This window comes from Orbicella franksi, chromosome 5 (assembly GCF_964199315.1).
Source record: "Orbicella franksi chromosome 5, jaOrbFran1.1, whole genome shotgun sequence".
Lineage (NCBI taxonomy): Eukaryota > Metazoa > Cnidaria > Anthozoa > Scleractinia > Merulinidae > Orbicella > Orbicella franksi.
The window spans coordinates 16,569,380-16,589,057 of NC_138149.1; the positions used below are offsets into that span (position 1 = coordinate 16,569,380).

The window sequence follows — 19,678 nt, forward strand, 5'->3', positions numbered from 1 at the left end:
GAGGCTCAGCTTGTTTACTCATCAGGGCGAGCTTTCGCTTTCACACAAGTCAGTTATAGGGATGGCGGTAAGCTTGACAAAGCCACAACAACTGACTTCACAATCAAGCTTCCTCACCAGTCTTTGAAAGCCATCGTTGTCCTTTTCAAAGACATTGAAGCCGCGGGGGCAAAAAATACTGAAAAGTTTATCTCCCCCAACCTAGAAAAGGCATCAATCACCATCAAAGGCTCGACAAACAAAATTTACAAAAATGGTCTTCTCTCTCGTGATATGTGGCAAGAGGCCTACAGGGTCTTTTCAAAAGACCGCACAAACCCGATCTACAACACCCCTGAAAGGTTTTACTCCAAAGACATGTTTGGTTTTGTTGTCGACTTCAGGTCAATGCGCAACGAAAACATGCATGGGAGTGGAGTGAGCATTCAGAACTCGCCAGAAGGAATCCAGATAAGTATTGACTGGAAGATCCTTTCTGACCAAAACACAGGAAAAATGGATTATTACGTCTTCTCTGTTAACGACGCTCAAATCAACATTGCAAATTCAACTTTTCTGGGGCTTACAAAATAGAGCGCCAGATGGATCCTGCAAACATCCCGTTCAATGCTCTCATCGTTGGTCCTACAAAGTCGGGCAAATCGCGCTTCATTGTTGGGCAGACTACGGGGCCTTTCCGCTTCAAATTCGCAAACATTGTCCTCATATGCCCCACCTTTTTTAAAACAAGACTTTCTTCCGTTTTGGCGAAAAAGACCCCCGCTTCCACGTTTACGTATGCAAACAGAACAAGGTTGAAATGTGGCTCCGTTTCGTGCAGTGGCTTTTTGCCAGCACGAACACTCTCATCATTCTTGATGATTGTGCTTCTTCGAAAGACATGAAAGGGAGGGCAAATGCTCTTGTCGAACTCGGTTTCCACGGAAGGCACTCGATGCTTTCTGTCTGGGTTGTTGCACAGCACCTTACCGCAGTTTCTTTGTCTTTCAGGCAAAACCTTGGAGCAGCCGTTGTTTTTACAGCCCTTCTGCCGATTCAATGAAGGCTTGTTTTGACCAGTTCGGGTTCGGCTATTCTTTGAAAGAATTCAAGGACCTTGTCTCCCAGCTCAAGGAAAAAAAACATTCTTACCTGGTTTTTTCTAACATTCACCCTTTTTCTGTTTCTTTGCATACTACTTCGTGATGGCCTTTCGCGAAGCGACGAAAGTTTCTCCGCCCGGAGGGCAGATGTCTTCTGAAGAATTTGCAATGGCGAGTTTCCAGCTCGATTCCATTGGCGATCTTCATGTGCCGAAACAGAACGAAGGTTTCCAGCCGCCTTCTCATCTTGAAAAAATGAGAGAACACGTCTCTGTGGTTGTCGGCAAAGGCAAAAGCAAACAGGTTTTTGGTAAAACCCTTTCGCAAGACGACGTTGTAAATCTTGATGAAAAACATCTGATCTCAATGGAGCAAAAATACAGGGCTTTCGTTTCGTCAAAAATGGCTTCATCTTTGAAGAAAGCCATCGTTTCTTTCGGCGCAAAGATGCTTTCGCAAGTTCTTGTCATCAAAGACATCGAGTGTTTCGAAAAAGAGCTGAACGAAGACTATCTAATCAATAACGAGCTTGAAGGGCTTTTTTCTTCAATCTCTGTAGAAAACACTTCTTACGCTTGCAAAGCCCTTTCTTCGGCAAATGCAGCTTTGATAACTCTTAATAATACAGACCTTGAAGGAACTTTGAAGTGGTGGTCTTCTGAAAAATCTTCAACTACTTCTGAGGTTTGCTCAACACCTGATGAAGTTTGCTCAACACCTCCTGAGTAGTTTCTCAACACCTGCTGAGGTTTTCTCAACAAATGATGGGTAGTTTATCAAACAAATAATTTTGCTCTTTCGTAAATTTTTGTTTTTTGTGTAATTATGGAAAACTCACCTTCTTCGTAAGAAAGCCAAGGTGCCAATAATTCAACTTTGGCCCTGACAGCAGACCAAAAAAATTCAGTTAACCTTTGAGAAGCGACGAAAATTTTCTCACATCCGGAGGACCTTTCTCCGGAAAGGCATACAGCAGATACTCCCCCCAAAAAAGTAAAAAACCCAAATAAGGTTGCTGCTGGAAGAGCTTCAGCGGCAAAAACACAGCAAAACAGAGCGGTTCAGAAAGAAAAAGCTAAAAAGTGGGATGATTACCAAGCTTCTCTTTCAAAAAATACAGAGTCTTCTTCACCAGCCACTGAGTCTCCTGTTGCCGGAGAGGCCCAGGCACAAAAGTATTGGACTCCAAGCTTCAACCAGGTAATTTCTGTTCTTTCGCTTGGAGTTTCAGCTGGGGTTTTTCATTTTAAAGTTAGGCCATGGTTGGCTTCTCGTTACGGAGAAAAACCAACAATCAACGGGATTGCTATAAGGGCAATGGTTGACAAAGATGTCACCCCCAATCCTGCAAAAAGCGCAGCCAACTATGCCATGACCAGCCTTGCTTTCGCTGGTTGGCTTTGGGGATACGACTATCTCAATGATGAAGGACTAATACCAAAAAACTCTTAAATTAAAAAAACTCAACAGACTCGCGACATTAGGAAAACCAAAAATTTCTTCGTTTGGAGAAGTTTGTTTACTAAGTATAAATGGCTACTATTGCTGTTATGGTTGGAGGAGCCATCCTTAACGCTGCTGCTTTTACTGGAGGGAATTACCTGATGCATGTGTTGAGCGGAAGCGATAAGGCAGAAGCTGAAAAAAACCGTCATGATCTTGCTGAAGAAGCTTTTGACCATGCCAATGAGAAGTATCAGAGAGAACGCACCAAGCTTCTTGACTGGATCGATCAGCAAGAAAAGGCAAAAGAAAAGGCCGATCGTGACTTCAGCGTAACTGACGCTTCTTTGCAGAGGTATGCCGACGCTCACCCAGAATCTCCTCAGCTCAAGAAGCCAGATTTCTCTGACTTTTACACACCTTCCAAAGAGCAGCAGTCCAGTGAGCTCCTTTTCGTTGGCGGAGGTGGTGCTGTCGTCGGGCTTGCCGCAGCTTACTTCTTACTGTGAAAGCGATGATGATGGTGGTAATGATTTTTTTGTCAATAATACGTGTTAAAGTCTTCACAAAATTCTGGTAGCTTTGATAAAAGCTCTTCATGCAAGGCTTGCCAACCAAAATGAGGTCTTCGAGCAAAGTTAATCTCAAGAAATTCGGGGTATTCTGGGGTGAGATCTTTAAGTTCTTCGTGAACACAGCACCACCCCATTCTCATTTTTTGCAAGAATTTTACAGCAATTGGAATATCCTGGTGAATCCGGCAAAAGCCCATATCTCTTTTTTGTCGGATTTTTGCAAATATGAACTCTTTCAAAATCTTCTCGCGAAGCTCGATAGGCAAGCTTTGGATAGCTTCCGAAAGATAATCGGGGGCCGCCATCTGACAGTAACCCACAGATGTGTTTGTCTAAAAGGGGTGCATGATGGCTCAGTGCTTCAAAGATTTCCAAATGTTCAGAGGTCTTTCGGGGAACCTGCGGCAATATGTATTGAAGTTTTGATGGAGGTGTTTCAGGAATTCTCTGGGGTCACCTTCGAAACGCTTTCTTGCAGATTCGAAACGCTGCAAATTCTCAGTTTTCAGCTTTGCCAGGAAATCAAGGTTCTCCTGGTTGGTCATCCCAATGTCGAGCCAGTCTTTTTCGACGAGACTTTCTTGGAAAATATCCAAGACCTCTTTGACACGCCAGTCTTGCGAAGGTGTGATGAAAGCGATGTTGATTGCCCTTTCGAACACTTGCGAACCCGCCATCGAGCAGATGCCCATCTGGCGCATTTGTCTAACTGGGCGTTCAAACTGTCTCAGAGTGCACATGACCCCAACTTTACCATTCGCACCACCCAGTCCAGACATAGGGTGCTGTACAGAATGCAAGCTGAGCCAGTACGGACACTTTTGTAAACTACTCATGCTGTCCATGCTTGGCGCTGATACATGGTATGTACAGATTAACTACAATACTCAAATTGAAGTATAAATACGGCAAAGTATCGATTTTACGGTTTATTGCAATTTACAAATTGTATCCGTCCTCGGCCGTTCGAAACATGAGGATTTTGTATTTTGATTCGAAAAATAATCACTAAAAGTTTAAATTTCAGGCAACCTGAGCAGTAGATAGGACAAATATTGATAGAAAGTAGCTTTTTAGCTCGTGGAGAGCTATCGGGATGGTTGGGAAACCAGGATGTCACGCGTAAACAATAGAAAATTTGTATTCGATTTCCGATCGTCTCAAGTTCGGCAGGCGCATTCATGCATTCGTTAAATGGTCGTTAAGAATGCTCTTATTCGGCTACCAATGAAAGATGTTCAATGTGTCACGTGATATTTCAGTGTTCAATTCATGTCTTCGGCAAATCAGCACATGTTGGAGTAGCCATTTTCTGAGGAGTGTTATTGACCTGGTGTTGGATTGATTTATGGAGTAGAGGTGAGTTCGTCGTCATTTATTGTCTTTTACTGTGTCATTATTTCTCTGAATACTACTTTTTGTCCTTGGATTGAAAGACTCAATCCGAAATCACTGGTTTGTAAGACACAGCCAACAACTGTAAGGCCAAAAGACTTGGTCCACAATCCATTAAAGCAAACATGAAAACCAAAGCAGAAATCCAAGTTAATTATTCCTGGTACCTATTTTGTCACTTTAGGTTACCAGGAGAAAGCGGGAGAAAGCCATTTACATCTCTCCTAAGGTGAGAAGTGAAATAAATATAAGCTTATCTACTTACGAGGACACATCGCTTTGTTATACGCTACACATCGCTTTGTTGTATACGCTAGTGCTCGGTTGCATCCTTTGTCGTTATGCTGGCGTACTTTGCAGTGCTTTGCAGCATTGTGGCGTTTGTTTTGATTACTATATTATTTTTGTACCATTCAGTCAAGATACATGTATATAAGCAGATAGAAACTTCGAGGATTGAAATATATGCGCACGTGTACGAATCGCCATGTCAAAGCAAACTTGACAAAGCGCCAGTCACAGATAGTCGATCTCGATACGACAAGTTTATCACGGGTAAAGCTAGGCCATGTAGGTATCGAATCCATTGTCACACGTTTGACCGTGAACCAAGCAGATTACCTGTTAAGAGAATTAATCGTTTATTAAACAAGTCAAGAAAAACAAGACGAATTATTCGTAAACATATAGCTAAGGAATTTCCTAAATCGTCCAGAATCCATGAATGGACACGAAAAAGCAAACAGGGAGACGACTTAAAATATCCCAGGCAAACATTCAAAACCAGAAAATTTTACTTCAAACACACACAGTGTTTCGTTTCTCGAAAAAAGAAAAGTACCAATAGTTTTACAAACAGGAAAAAGAAAAAAGATTATCCAATCTGGCTGATGTTTGTGTAAGAGAAAAAACTATGAAACAACAATTACCCATAGAAAGAACAACTAAATTAAAAGTCTTTGGTAAGTCTTACCTATTTTACCCATCAAGTCCCCTTTCATGCAAAGTAGGACAAAATGAGAGGTTTTGTCTATCTAGGGAAATTTTAATCATGTCTGGAGATATTGAGCTTAACCCTGGACCAAACGAAATAGAAAACACCAGGAATTCTCCACTTGAAACGCTACAAATCAGGTTAGCTGAAAATGGATTGAGATACTTAGATTGTGGAGGCGAAGGAGATTGCCTTTTTCGAGTTATCTCTACAAAGTTATATGGATCACCTGACAATCATATGATCGTGCGCCGTAGTGGTGTCAGCTTTTTAATGAACAACCCAGAAAGGTTCATTGAAAGTAATACAGACATTCTGTGGGCATCCTATCTTAGTAACATGTCGTCCCAGGGTACCTGGGCTGATCACTTAATTATACAAGCAGTTGCTGATGCTATCCATCTGATAATACAGATATTTGAATCAAATGAGACCTTTTCTCCAGTGACTATTATCAGACCACTGAATAATCAAGGTAATCCACCACTGGCTCTTACCATTGGTCACCTAGGTGAAACGCATCATGTTTCTACTGTTCCAATTTGTCATGACATGAACAATGTAAGAGGTTCATCTTCTGTCAACGGGAAAAGCACTTATGAGACAGATACTATTACAAACAACCAAGTCCAGTGTAAAAATTTACACAAAACTGATGACAAATGCACGAAGAATACAGAAAGAAAAACCTATATTCAAGACTATATGAGAAAAAGAAGATCAAATGAGAAATTAAAAAGTCATGATAATCAAATAAGAAGGTCTCACAGAATGACTAATATTGAAAAGACCAGAGAAAATAACAGAATTTATCAAAGAAAATCCAGAGAACAGAACAGATCAACTAAAATGGGACATGAATTGAAAAGAAAATCATGCCAGAATGTTCTTCCTGTTGAGCCAAAGAAGCAATGTATGGATGTCAATGGTTGTTTTCATCCTGTAGGAGATATTAACAAAATAATTGAATCTTTTCATTGCAAAATCAGCTCTGGTCCAGAATATTTATGTCTCTGCTGTGAGCAAATATGGTACAAAACATCTCTTAAGAAATTCAATGTTCATAATTATAAATCATGTAACCAAAATGTGTTGTCTAAGTGCAATTTAATTGATGATAAGGTCACACTTGACAATCACTGGATTTGCTTCACATGCAATTCATATCTTAGGTGTGGAAAAATCCCTCCTTGTTCAAAAGCAAACAAAATGGAATTTCCTAATAAACCTGCCTGCCTGAATCTTACATCTCTTGAAGAAAGATTAATTTCCCCCAGAAATCCATTCATGCAAATACGTGAGTTACCAAGGGGTGGACAGTTGTCTATTCATGGTGGTGTTGTCAATGTACCAGCTGATGTAGGCTCCACTGTTAACACTTTACCTCGATCTCTCAGTGATTCACAGACAATTCCAATAAAACTGAAGCGACGCCTTAGCTATAAACATCACTACCAATTTCAACACATTCAACCTCGCAGAGTGCTAGAAGCAATCAGATACCTTGTGCAAACAAGTGAATTATTTAAAAAAGAAGGGATTAAAGTGAAAGAGAGTTGGATTAACAATATATGTTCTGAAAATACTGATAAATGGCATGAATTTTTGAGAGATCCTAAAGCAAACACAGAATGTTCTTCTGATGAGTCTCAAGAAACTCTCAGTGAAACCCAACAGATTTTGTCTAAAAACAGTCCTAGTGATGTAAATGTTAATGGAGACAGCCTTGAAAGTGCAAATACATGTAGTACTGACTCTGTTGATGACAATGATGACTGGTGTGAAGTCGAAGAACGTTTCTCAGGTTCATTGGACACTTTGCTACAACCCCAAGAAATGATTAATGGTGTTGACAAAATTATAAGCTTTGCACCAGGAGAAGGGAATAGACCTCTTGGAATATTCATGGACACAGAGTCTGAATATTTGTCATTCCCTGCTATTTTTTGTGGAAAACAAAGAGCTTCTTCCAAAGAGAGAGAAGTGCCTGTCTCCTATAGCACTATATGTAAATGGGAATTGAGAAGCAAAGACAGGAGAGTTGCAGAGTCTGTGCCAAATATATTTTACAAACTGAAAAAATTGCAAATAAAGCAAATTCAGGATACCGCAAGAATATCATTAAGAAAATGTAAGACAAAGGGAAAAATATACACAGCTGGTGAACTTAAATCTGATGATTATCTTTCTAAACTTATAAATCTCGATGAGGGCTATAGAGTTTTAAGAAATTTAAGAGGTTCACCCCCATACTTTGAAAAGTCCAAAAAAGATTTGTTTGCAATGATACATCAACTAGGTAATCCAACTTGGTTCTGCTCATTTTCTGCAGCCGAAACAAGGTGGTCTCGCCTTTTGAGGATATTGGGAAGAGTTGTACATCAGAAAGATTATAGTGATCATGAGATTGCAAACATGTCTTGGCAAGAGAAGTCAGACCTTATTCAAAACGATCCTGTTACTTGTGCCAGAAATTTTGAACACATGGTCCAGTTGTTCATAAAAGATGTCTTGAAAAGCACTGCAATGCCTTTGGGAGAGATAGCAGATTATTTTTACAGAGTTGAATTTCAACAAAGAGGTTCTCCTCACATTCATGCTTTATTTTGGGTTAAAGGAGCACCAGCCTATGGAGAGGCACCTGATGATACTGTTGTACATTTTGTGGACAAGTATTGTAACATGTAAAAACAGTCAATCTGATGAAATGAAAGATTTAGTCAATTTACAATTGCATAGGCATGCTAAAACTTGCAAGAAACTAGGGCACAATGTTTGCCGATTCAATTCTCCTTTGCCTCCAATGAAAGAAACTCTTATCCTTCAACCTCTTGATGAATTCATGCATGAAGAGAGTCAGCTTAAGATAATTAAAGACAATTATACCAAAGTCAAGGAACTACTTGATGATATGAAATATGGAGAAGATATAACATTCCATCAATTTCTTCAAAAACTTCAATTATCAGAGTGTGATTACATTACAGCTATAAAGTATTCCTTGAAACGCCCAACATTATTACTTAAAAGATCACCATCAGAAATAAGGGTAAATAATTATAATACTAACTTATTAAAAGCATGGCAAGCAAACATGGACGTACAATTTGTACTAGATCCCTACGCATGTGCTGTTTACATTTTGTCTTATATAACTAAAGGCCAAAGGGGTATTAGTAAATTGTTAGACAAAGCAAGCAAAGAGGCAAATTCGGGCAACAAAGATATTGTAAACAGAGTACGGCACATAGGAAATGCTTTCTTGAATGCTGCTGAAATTAGTGCCCAAGAAGCAGTTTATCTAGTTTTACAAATGCCTTTGAGAAGATCATCTAGAGAATTTCAGTTTATTAATACTTCCAACCCAGATGAAAGGACATTTCTGCTGAAAAGCCATGACAAAATTAAAGAACTACCTGACAAATCTACTGATGTAGAATCTGATAATGTTCTCAAACGCTATGGAAGAAGACCTAAACAGTTAAGTGATGTTTGTCTTGCAGATTTTATTGCTTGCTTCAACTGCATCAGAGATAAAGATAGTTCTTTTGATATTTCAAATCTTCAGGATGAATATCTTCCTGAAAGTGATTTTCATGAAAACACTGATGATGATCTTCACAGTAGTGATGAACATTTAGAAGCATCACTTGAATATCAAATGAGAGGGGGATTTAAAATTGTTAAGCGTCGAAAATCTAGAATTCTCAGATCTATAAGATTTCACAAAGACAAAGACCCTGAAAACTATCATCGTGAGCAACTCATGTTGTATTACCCTTGGAGAAATGAACGTAAAGATTTACTTGGAAGTTCCCTTTCATATGAGGAAAGGTACAAGCAAGTGGAACATATAATAAATAAAAACAAAAAGAATTATGAGCACCACTCAAATGTCCTTGATGCAGCTGTTGATGACATACATGTACAGCATCAAAATAATGAAGAAAATTCTCGACCTGTTGCTCCAAACGCCCAACATATCAATGACCAAGATCTTGCTTGTAAGACAAAACCAAGTGAACTATTTGGCTGTTTTGACCCAGGTACTAGTAAGGAATATAGTCAATGTGACATTTATAATGATAGTGGAATTTTGCCAAGGTCAAATGATGAAGAAGAACTGCAACAAAATAGAATAAGTGATAGTGATTACAGGAAACTTGTGCGCTCCTTAAAAAAAAAACAAAGAGAATTTTTTTACTATGTACTGCATTCTATCAAGACCAAAGATGAACCTTTGAGATTATTGTTAAGTGGTGGAGCTGGAGTTGGGAAAAGTACAGTAACTAATGCATTATACCAAGTACTTGATAGATATCTTAACACAATCCCACAAGAAAATCCTGACAACATTAAAGTCTTGAAAGCAGCACTTACAGGAAAGGCAGCATTTAATATAAAGGGGAATACATTGCATTCTGCATTCAAAATACCAGTAAACAGAGGTTTTAGTTACTACACATTGGACAGAGATCGACTGAATACCATTAGAACACAATTAAGAAAGTTGCAAGTTATATTTATTGATGAAATCTCAATGGTAGGAAGTGGTATGTTTAATTTTCTCAATCTGAGACTCCAACAAATAACAGATACCAACAGACCATTTGGTGGCTTAAGTATAATTGCTGTAGGAGACTTATATCAACTGCAACCAGTTTTTGACAAGTGGATTTTTGAAAGAAGTAATGATGTTTACAGTGCATTTGCTACCAACATATGGAAAGAATATTTTTCCATGTTTGAGCTAACAGAAATAATGCGCCAAAAGGATGATAAAGATTTTGCAGAACTGTTAAATCGTTTAAGAGAAGGGAAGCAGACCCAAGATGATATCACAGTACTTAAATTAAGACTTCTGAAATCAAAACCAGGTGAATCAAATTATCCAGCCTCCCTGACACATGTATTTTCAAGCAATGCATTAGTAAACGCCAACAATGAAGCTGTGTTCAATTTGTCCCAAAGTGCAAAAGCTCAGATAAATGCTATAGACATTGTTATTGGTGATATATCCGATGAATTGAAAGATGAAGTAAAGAAAAAATCCCTGATGATCCTTCAAAAACAATGGGCTTATAGAAAAAACTTAATATTACAGTAGGATCAAAGTATGACTTGACTATAAATGTTGACGTAAGTGATGGACTAACCAATGGAGCAGAATGTGTAGTGCAAGATATTGACTATAGAGTCGCAAAATCTCAGAGACCAAGCATTATTTGGGTAACATTCTCAGATGGAAGTATAGGCAATAAGCAACGCAAAGAATATTCTTTTCTATTAAGAGATAAAATGGAAAACATGACACCAATTTTCGAAATAACGAGACAATTCAAAATATCCAACAGAAATCAACTTCAAGTTCTAAGAAGACAATTTCCTTTGAGACCAGCTGCAGCAAAGACTATCCATCGTTGCCAGGGTGATACACTTAATGAATTAGTTGCTGACCTCCCCTCAACAAGTAGGGATCACATGCATTATGTTGCGCTTAGTAGAGCTCGTAATATTTCAGGATTACATATACTTAACTTGAATGAAAAGAAAGTCTCTGTCTCCCTTAAAGTCAGTGAAGAAATGCACAGACTAAGAACACAACCATTAGAACCTTGTATTCCATCATTATATGAACAAACCTTGACAAATACCTTTAAAATCATTTTTCACAATGTAAGGTCTCTCCACTTGCATCATGAGGATGTTGCATCTGACTTTAATGTTCAGGAAGCTGATATAAATATTTGTGTTGAGACCTCTCTTTGTTCCTTAGACTCATCTTTCCATTACCAAATTGATGGTTTCAAGTTGTTCAGGAATGACTACTGCCCAAACAGCAATATTAGAACTTGTTATGGGACTGCAGTTTATGTAAAAGACACATTAACGTGTCTGACCACACCAACTAGGTTTAACATGAATGATGTAGAAATAACTGTTACAGTACTAAAAGACCCAATTCCAAATTTACACATAATAGGGATATATCGTTCAAAAAATAAAGTTCCACTGGAAGTCTTAATTAACACACTAAATCTGTTGTTGGATGCATTGCTACCAGAATCTTCCAGCACTACCCCAGTAGTAATACTTGGTGACTTCAATGTCAATCTTCTAGAGGAATCATCAAGCAAGAAGAAGCTCCAGAAATACTTTCAACAACAAAGACAGTCTACACAAATTATTTCTCAGTGCACAACAGATTACCATTCCCTCCTTGATCATATTTATACTAGTATACCAGCTCAGGTAGAACACTCGGGTACTCTAGAATCCTATTTTAGTGATCACAAGCCAATATTTATTTGTTTGTCCCGTGGCAAATAAAACATCATGCGATTACTTTTCCTTTACAGTTGTAGCAATGGCTTCCTCAAGCCCTGCATCTTCACCCTCCAGTGACACAACAAGTAAGAACCTCTGATTAATTTCCATTTTCTTTGCCTTTGAAAAATGAAGTTTCCACTCTTGTAACCCTTTAGCTCATATACCAAGTGTACAAAAGTAATAAACTGAAAAAAACTTTGACAAAAATATTTACACAATATTCAAAAACTAACAGCACCACATAAAAGTAATTCTCACTAGCTTTCCAACAAGTGATAATTTCGATGGTTTTGTTCAAAGATGATGAAGTTAGAACCACCTCGTTCAATGAAAATTTTACTTCAGTAGTCAAAGAGATAAAAAGAAGTTGAAATCCAGATAATAATACTGTTACTAATAATAATAATAACAAAAAAAACAAAACAATATTCTTGTTAATATTTATACACTCTCTGGTGATCTGTTGTTATAGGGCAGAGCATAGGACTGCCCACTGGCCTTTTGAGCCCAAAATGTATGAAATTTGGAGGATCACCACCTTGCTCACCCAGCAAGATGACAGGTAAGATTTGATTTTCTATGTATTCAAGCATCTCTATGTATTTAACAAATAGATTCCATTTTGCAGTACTCTTATAATACGCAGATAACATCAAAACGTGGCAAGAACAAAGAACAAAGAAGTACAGGGTGTGTATGCGATGACCCACAGCCAAGTACCGTGACTCACATTCTTTCCACATTTTGATGTCCTCTGTGCATTATAAGAGTACACATGCACTGCCAAATGGAATCAATTTGTCTTATACAATGATTTTAAAAGCAAAATATTTTGAGATGAAAACCTTTCTGAGCGCAATTCATGATGTCAATCCTGCATCCATACTCTGATCAAAAACTCCCATAGGCCAATCAAAATGCACTCTACCATTTGCTACTACATGTATAATCAACACAGGTAAACAAGACTGGTCTAAAAGAGATTAAACAATGTTAATGTTGTAGGACAAGCCCTAACCATATATGATACAAACTCTTTTTAACATGTATGTTTTACCTTGCAGATTTGGTAGGGTATGTGCAACTCTGTACTGAAATACAGAAGAGTAGTCAGTCATCCAACACCTTCTTTGATGTCCATTTGCAAGTAGCACAAGAACAAAAAACAGTCTTCAAAGTAATGGTGAAGGCACACGAGTTTTCAAAACGCCAACTGTTTCTTGATGCCATGGTTGCACAAAAACCAATTATGGTAAAGCACTTACAAGTATCAAGCACTGGAACTCTTTTCTTCAATTACAGCAGTGAGGTATTTGATGCACCTCCACATGATGTGGACTTCAAATTTTCTCCACCAACAAAGGAAGTAACAAAGATTGACTCTTTGCTCACAAGCCTGACATCTGGTATATTTACAGTGAGTGGAATGATTAAATGGAACGGCCCTGAAACTACTACAGAAAAAAATGGGGCTGTGGTGAGAGATGCGCTTCTCTACGATAGCACTGGCACAATCGAATTGTCTGTATGGCAAGATCATATCAAGCAACTGGATGAAAATAAATTTTACACCGTAACAGACACCAAACTGAGATATTATTATGGCAAGTGTCTGTCTACAACCAAGACAACACAGATTATGAACGCTGAGCCACAAGACTTGTCTCAATGTGCCATAACCAAAGACAACACCCAATGGCTGTGCTGCCCAAGCATAATGAATGTAGCCATAAATGCCAACCCAGTTTGCAACAACGAAGACTGTTCAAAAAAGATCACTCTCAACACAGCAGGATCACAGGTAATCCACTGTCAAAGCTGCAACAGGGCAATGCTGTTGAAGCAATGTTACTATGAAATGAACATAAACTTCCACTTAGAGAAAGATGACACAATATACAAGGTTACTGCTTTTCCCAAAATAATCAGCGCCTTCCTATCCGAAGATATATACAGTTATAAACAAGACACCGACACCCTGATTGAAAAAATGCTGCTGATCGAAAATGTCGACTTCCAACTTTTGCCTAACCAAAGGCTTGTAACTAACATGAGACAGCACCCTCAGGAGGAAGTAACAGATGAACAGCTACTGAAATCCATACCCAATGTCAGCAGCCAGGAGCAATCACAGGAATCTCAGCAAGGACAAAGAAGCAAACAAAGTACACCAAGACAAAAGGACAGAAACGCAACCAAGAAAACAAAGGACAAACCACTAAAATCCAACAAAGTTAACTAAAAACAAAGATCAACAAGCAGTGGAACATTTAAAGGACAAACAAACTTTAATCTTTTCTGGTACAGTTCCCATTGATAGTGTTTCAGCAGTAAAATTGAAATGTTCAGTGTTGTTGTATTTAAAACAACCGCAAAATAGGATCAATTGCATTTTAACGACAAACAAACTTTGATCTTTCCTGTTGCAGTTCCCATCGATAGTGTGTCACCAATAAAATTGAAATGTTCACTGCTGCTGTGTTTAAAACAACTAGAAAAGAAGACCAATCACGTTTAAAGAAAAAGAGGATCAAGCACGTTCAAGGGACAAACAAACTTTATTCTGTCCTGTTTCCATTGATACTTCAAAGTACAATAGTATGTACGCACTGACATTCAGTTGTGCAGTACAGTTGCGTTTACGAATAAATGTACCTTTACAGTTATTGTTAATAAACTGTTACTTGCTATTACAGTATTTCTTGAATAAACTATTCTTCTACTAGGGTGGTTTCGAAACTCCCATTCAACTAAGTATATTAATCAATGAGCAAGACTCGAGATACAATGACTACAACAAACGAATGAAATCGTGCGACAGAAAATGTATTACACTGCATTTGCAGCCACTCTATAGGCTTGATAATCTGCTATATCAGCTCCCTGACAGTATCTTACTTACTCCACGAGCTTACCACAGGATGCCTTTGATTATTCCGAATAGTAACGATTTTATGCCACAAAACTGGCCTATTGTCTTTTCCACAAGTGGATTGTTGATTTTTCACCCCTAATTGCGTGACAAGGAATGGCGTGTTTTGTCCTTTGTGCCACTTTTGTCTGGCGCCCTAAAATTTTGCATTTTTAGTCGCCCAAAAATTTTATTGCGGTTATTTGAAGAAGAAACCCTGTTCTTTCACTGGATTAACTTGATGTAACTCCATGCCATGTACCAAGGTGCTATTTTACCCTGTCAATTTTGCCTTTTTTTTGTCCACCAAAATGAGTGAAATATTGAAGAAAAGCAAAAATTGCCCAAAAATTCAGTTTGCGATGGAATCGGACAAATAATATTTCAGACTGTTCGTAAACATGTGTTCTTTTCATTAAGATATTCAATGGCCAGATTTACCGTTTTGTTTATTTTTAAGCAAAGCTCAAATAATGCGTTGTTTGGAGCTCGTGAAACTGATGTGAAAGCCGCCAAACCGATTTTGTCGCCGTTCGCGTAAAATAAAAATCTAATCGAACTTACAGTATTTTTTCTAGAAATAGTTCATCCAGACCTATATCCTGGCAAAGTTTGGGGATTTTCGATTTTTTCATTTTGCATACCTCTAGGCGAAATTTTGGGACGATTGCTCTTAAGTTTTGGTAAGTGTATATAAAACTATTACCAAAAAATAATAAAATATGACTAAGACTGTCACAACCAAATTATTTTTAGACAAAAGAAAAATACCTTTTAGAGAAAAAGAACTTGCAAAAGCAGGTTTGCTCTGGCCTGTGACTGCTGACTGAACCCCTTGAGTTAATGTATCTGAGTTTGCTTCTGTCTCAGCTGTGGCTATGTTGCTTGTAGCTGTCTGGACGGTGCAGTCTGTGGATGTGTTGGTTGTCAGGTTGTCTGTGACAGCGTGGTTTACCCTAGGCCTCCCAGTATCTCCTTCACTTTCTGTTTCCTGTGTCATTTTCATCAACTGCAATAAGTATGAAAACTGACCCATTAATCATTATTGCTACATCAAGCAAATCTTTAACCCTTCAGATATTCAATTTTTTGTATGAGCTATATAATATGCAGCTTAGGAGGAGGGACTGTTAAAGTACTAATCAATCAAATACCAGAGCCCATTGACTACCACATACAATTTACTGTAATCTAAGGCAGTAAGCCTTATTAAAATGTTTTTACATCTTCGTAAGTAGGCAAATCAACGTCACTTTCATCACTGTTGTATGATTTCATAAACAGGGCATCCAAAATAGCTGTTTTCTTTCAAAGGTATAAGGTAATCCGGTTGTAAGACTTCCCAAGTTCCTCTTTGTATCGCTGTAGTGTAAATGGTTCCATTCCCCCTGGAAGGTACTTCACTTTGGTTCTATCAGGATACAGCAATACAAAACTGGTGGCACCACATAAACTTAAATCGCTGTTGAACTTCACAATCTTCTTGGTTCCTTAGCACCAATCGATGGCAACACTTTAAGCGGCAATGTCGACCCGTGGATTACTTTCAGCTCTCCGTCTTTTAACCTTATCAGGCCGATATGTATGGTGACTTCACTCTCGCTGTTTTCCTTTCTCGCTTTCTTCACAGACTTCCTACTAACAAACCGCGAGCTTAGTTCCTTTCCTCTTCTTTCTCTATATTCCTCAAAGGTGACTGGAGTACTTTGATTTCGCTTTCTTTTTGAAGATTCCATTTCTAATTCAGCAACACACAAAGAATCGTCATCTTTTACTCCTATAGTTAACCCACAACCATGACAAAATTTCGCCTCAGTGAGTAATCGTGAGCCACAACCCGAGCAAAACATGGCGAACAGCAAAATTTGCGGGAAAAGCTGACCTGAACCTTAAGCTCTGGAGAGTCTGAAGACGAATTTGCCCAGTCCCTTTAGCCAAGTGCAGTGCATGATGTGTTCTTTTTTATTTGCAGTGTAATTTTTACTTGCAGCGTTCGTTTTTTTTGTTTGCAGCGTCTCTGGTATTTGCAGCATAAGTCTTTTATTTACAGTGCTCATTTTTTATTTGCGGCGTACTTTTTTATTTGCAGCATTTGCTTTTTGTTTGCAGCGTTTCTTTTTTGTTTGCAGCATTTCTTTTTTGTTTGTAGCGTTTCTTTTTTGTTTGCAGCGTCTCTTTTTTGTTTGCAGCGTTTCTTTTTTGTTTGCAGCGTTTTTTTTTGTTTGCAGCATGTCCCTTGTGGGCCGTCGTACTATTGTGCAAGCGCAGTTCACCTCTCAGGAATCAAAGATGGCAGATAACAAAGTCGAAATTGGATTGTTGCTACTGTTAAGCTGTAGAAATCGAAGAAAAGTTATGCAAAGACAAACACAAAAAAAAACCAAGAAAGGTCTGGATAAGAGACTTTCATTGTTAAGGGCCACTGCTATTTTACATAAATAATTTTGTTCTGATAACCAAAAACAAGCACAGTTTTCAGTCAAGGCATTACATGTGCACAGTATGGATCTTTTATCCCAGTATGAAAGTTCAGAAGACAACGAGACCTGTGGTGGCGAGGATAGCCCGGGTGTACAGTATATTTAATTACATACAGCCAAGCAGATAACAGAGCAATACCAACTAGACAAGGTTTCGCAGATATAGTGCTGGAAGCTGTCAGAGCAACAGATGCTTCCAAGGTGCTGTGGGTGTGCACCCAGGAAAGGCATCAATCTGGCCAAACAGAGGGAAAGTTTGGAGTTCACTTTCACGTTGTGATAAACCTCAACAAAGTAAAACGCTGGAATACAATGCGGTGTTACATCAAGGAAAACTGGAGAATTAATGTTCATTTCTCTAGCAAACACTGCAATTATTATTCTGCCTGGGTATATGTGACAAAAGCGGGTGACAGTTATGTCGAGTTGTCAAATCACCCAGATCTAACAAACGAAGGACACCTCGGACGTTGACTGCCAGTCAAACCTTGGTAAGCCGCACACATGTGCGAGAGCCGGGAAGTGACAAAGAGAGCAGTGGTGGTGATTCGGGTGAAGAGGGCAGTTCGAGTTGAGCAGACAAGAATCTAAGCCGTTCACGTTTGAGTGTTTTTGAGGTCTCGGACAAAGGTATTAAAACTCGCACTGAGCTGCTGGCTTTGGCAAATGAACAAAAGCAGGCGAAGACGGACTTGGCAGAGTTTATCCTTAACAGGGGACCGAAAGCTGTTGCAGAAGTACTAAGTACATGTACTGGCTGGGAAATGGCGGAGTCTAACAAGAGGCTTCAAAGAAGCAGGTTATCTCAGCTGGAAATCTTAGAAAAAGCCAAGGAAGGCACTTGTCCTGATGATTGCAATGGTATCTGGTTTAATTGTGCCCTAGAGGTATTGGAGTGGAACGGAATTTCCCACCAATCGTTTGCGGAAGCAGTCATGAACCTACTAGAGAAAGGCTGTGGTAAATTTTACAATATTCTTCTTGTTACAGCCACTTACTGTCAACTTCGAAACCTTTTTGAATCCAGCAACCACTACCTTCGCATGGGTTAGCGAGGAGCAGTCAGAAGTCATTTTTCTAAACGACTTTCGTTGCAGCCCCCAAATAATACCGTGGCACGATCTTCTTCTAATGTTAGAGGGACAGCCTGTACACCTACCAACCCCGAAGTCACACATTTGCAAAGACATTGTGTTTGATAAGAACACGTCTATATTTGGCACTAGCAAGCACGAGTTAGTTTTTGTACAAGGGGGTGTGGTCAATGAGAGGGAAACTGAGATGATGCGGGTACCATGGCGAATTTTCCATCTTAGCCGCCCAATTCTACAGCAAGACTAAAAAGCAGTACCACCGTGTGGAAAATGCTTTCCACATCTAGTACTCAGTGAAATCATAAGGGCGTCTAGTGGAGAATACGAGGACTGAACACTTTATAGGGACTATAACCAGGCAGAGGGCTAAAATTATTTTATTTTCTTTGAAATTGTGACCATTTCCATATTCCTCGAAAGCAGTTAATAGGACAATCACTGTCTTTTGGAGGGCATATAGTTTAACTGTGGCCCAAGCAGTATCATTTGCACCCAAGTGGAGCAAGGGTGCAAAATGATGCTATGAGGGACATAAATAAACTATATGCCCGACAGAAGTCATTTGATTATCATTATTATCAATACACAAGGCCAAATTGTACAAATTCATTTAAATTAATGAGAAAAAAATGTTTGACAGAGATGTCCCATGAAACTACGATATGGACAGTTGTTGCCACAATACGATCAGCTAAACAAGAGCCAAATAAAATTCTTCTGTTTACAATAAAAGTCAAATATAATCTAGTTTTAAAAAGATTAGTACAGTAACAACGATTAGAAAAAATCAACTGACCGCCCTGTAAGCTTCCGCCATCCCTCTCTGCCGTGGCAAGCAAAATGAAAACAACAAAAGCCGAATAAACTCAGCTAACTTCTCTGCACCTTTCCAAACGTAGTCCGTGTTCTGCCCTTCCATGAGGTATCGATTCAATTTCTACCTGTCTCCTGACTGAATAGATGATTAATTTTGTGTTCTGGTTTTGCCGGCATCTTTTTCTTTCATAAATAGCTAATTATTCGCACAAGTAAGATTAATACAACTAAGTCTGCCCTTGCATGTTCACTGTTTTTTTTGGGGGGGGGGGGTGATTTCTACCGTCCCTTCATAAGAGCATAGCTGCCTTGTGAGTGCCCGATCTCCAAAAAGCAGAATCAGCGGTCTCCATGTTAGGTACCAGGTTCTCTCGGTTCTCCTGTCATTAACCATGAGGAGCTTTACCCAAGAAAAAAATTCTCAGCAGGATGCGTAAAATGAAACCTTGGCTTGTCACAGTGAGGCGAGAGATCTCAGTTATCACACGGCCGAAATTAATTATCTTTTTTTGATCCTGTCATGCAACAAAATAAACCAGACGCCACAATCCACGCGCG

General features: G+C 38.9%; 1 protein-coding gene and 1 pseudogene across 1 annotated transcript; one reads left to right on the forward strand and one right to left on the reverse strand.

The window, feature by feature from the left end:
• Positions 1-8,196: 8,196 nt before the first annotated feature.
• LOC145487410 (uncharacterized) lies at positions 8,197-10,596 on the forward strand. Its single transcript, XM_081466186.1, has one exon. The coding sequence runs from the start codon at positions 8,197-8,199 to the stop codon at positions 10,594-10,596; it is 2,400 nt and encodes a 799-aa protein (XP_081322312.1).
• Positions 10,597-16,038: 5,442 nt separating this feature from the next.
• Positions 16,039-19,105, reverse strand: LOC145486827 (uncharacterized; annotated as a pseudogene).
• Between the last annotated feature and the right edge of the window lie 573 nt (positions 19,106-19,678).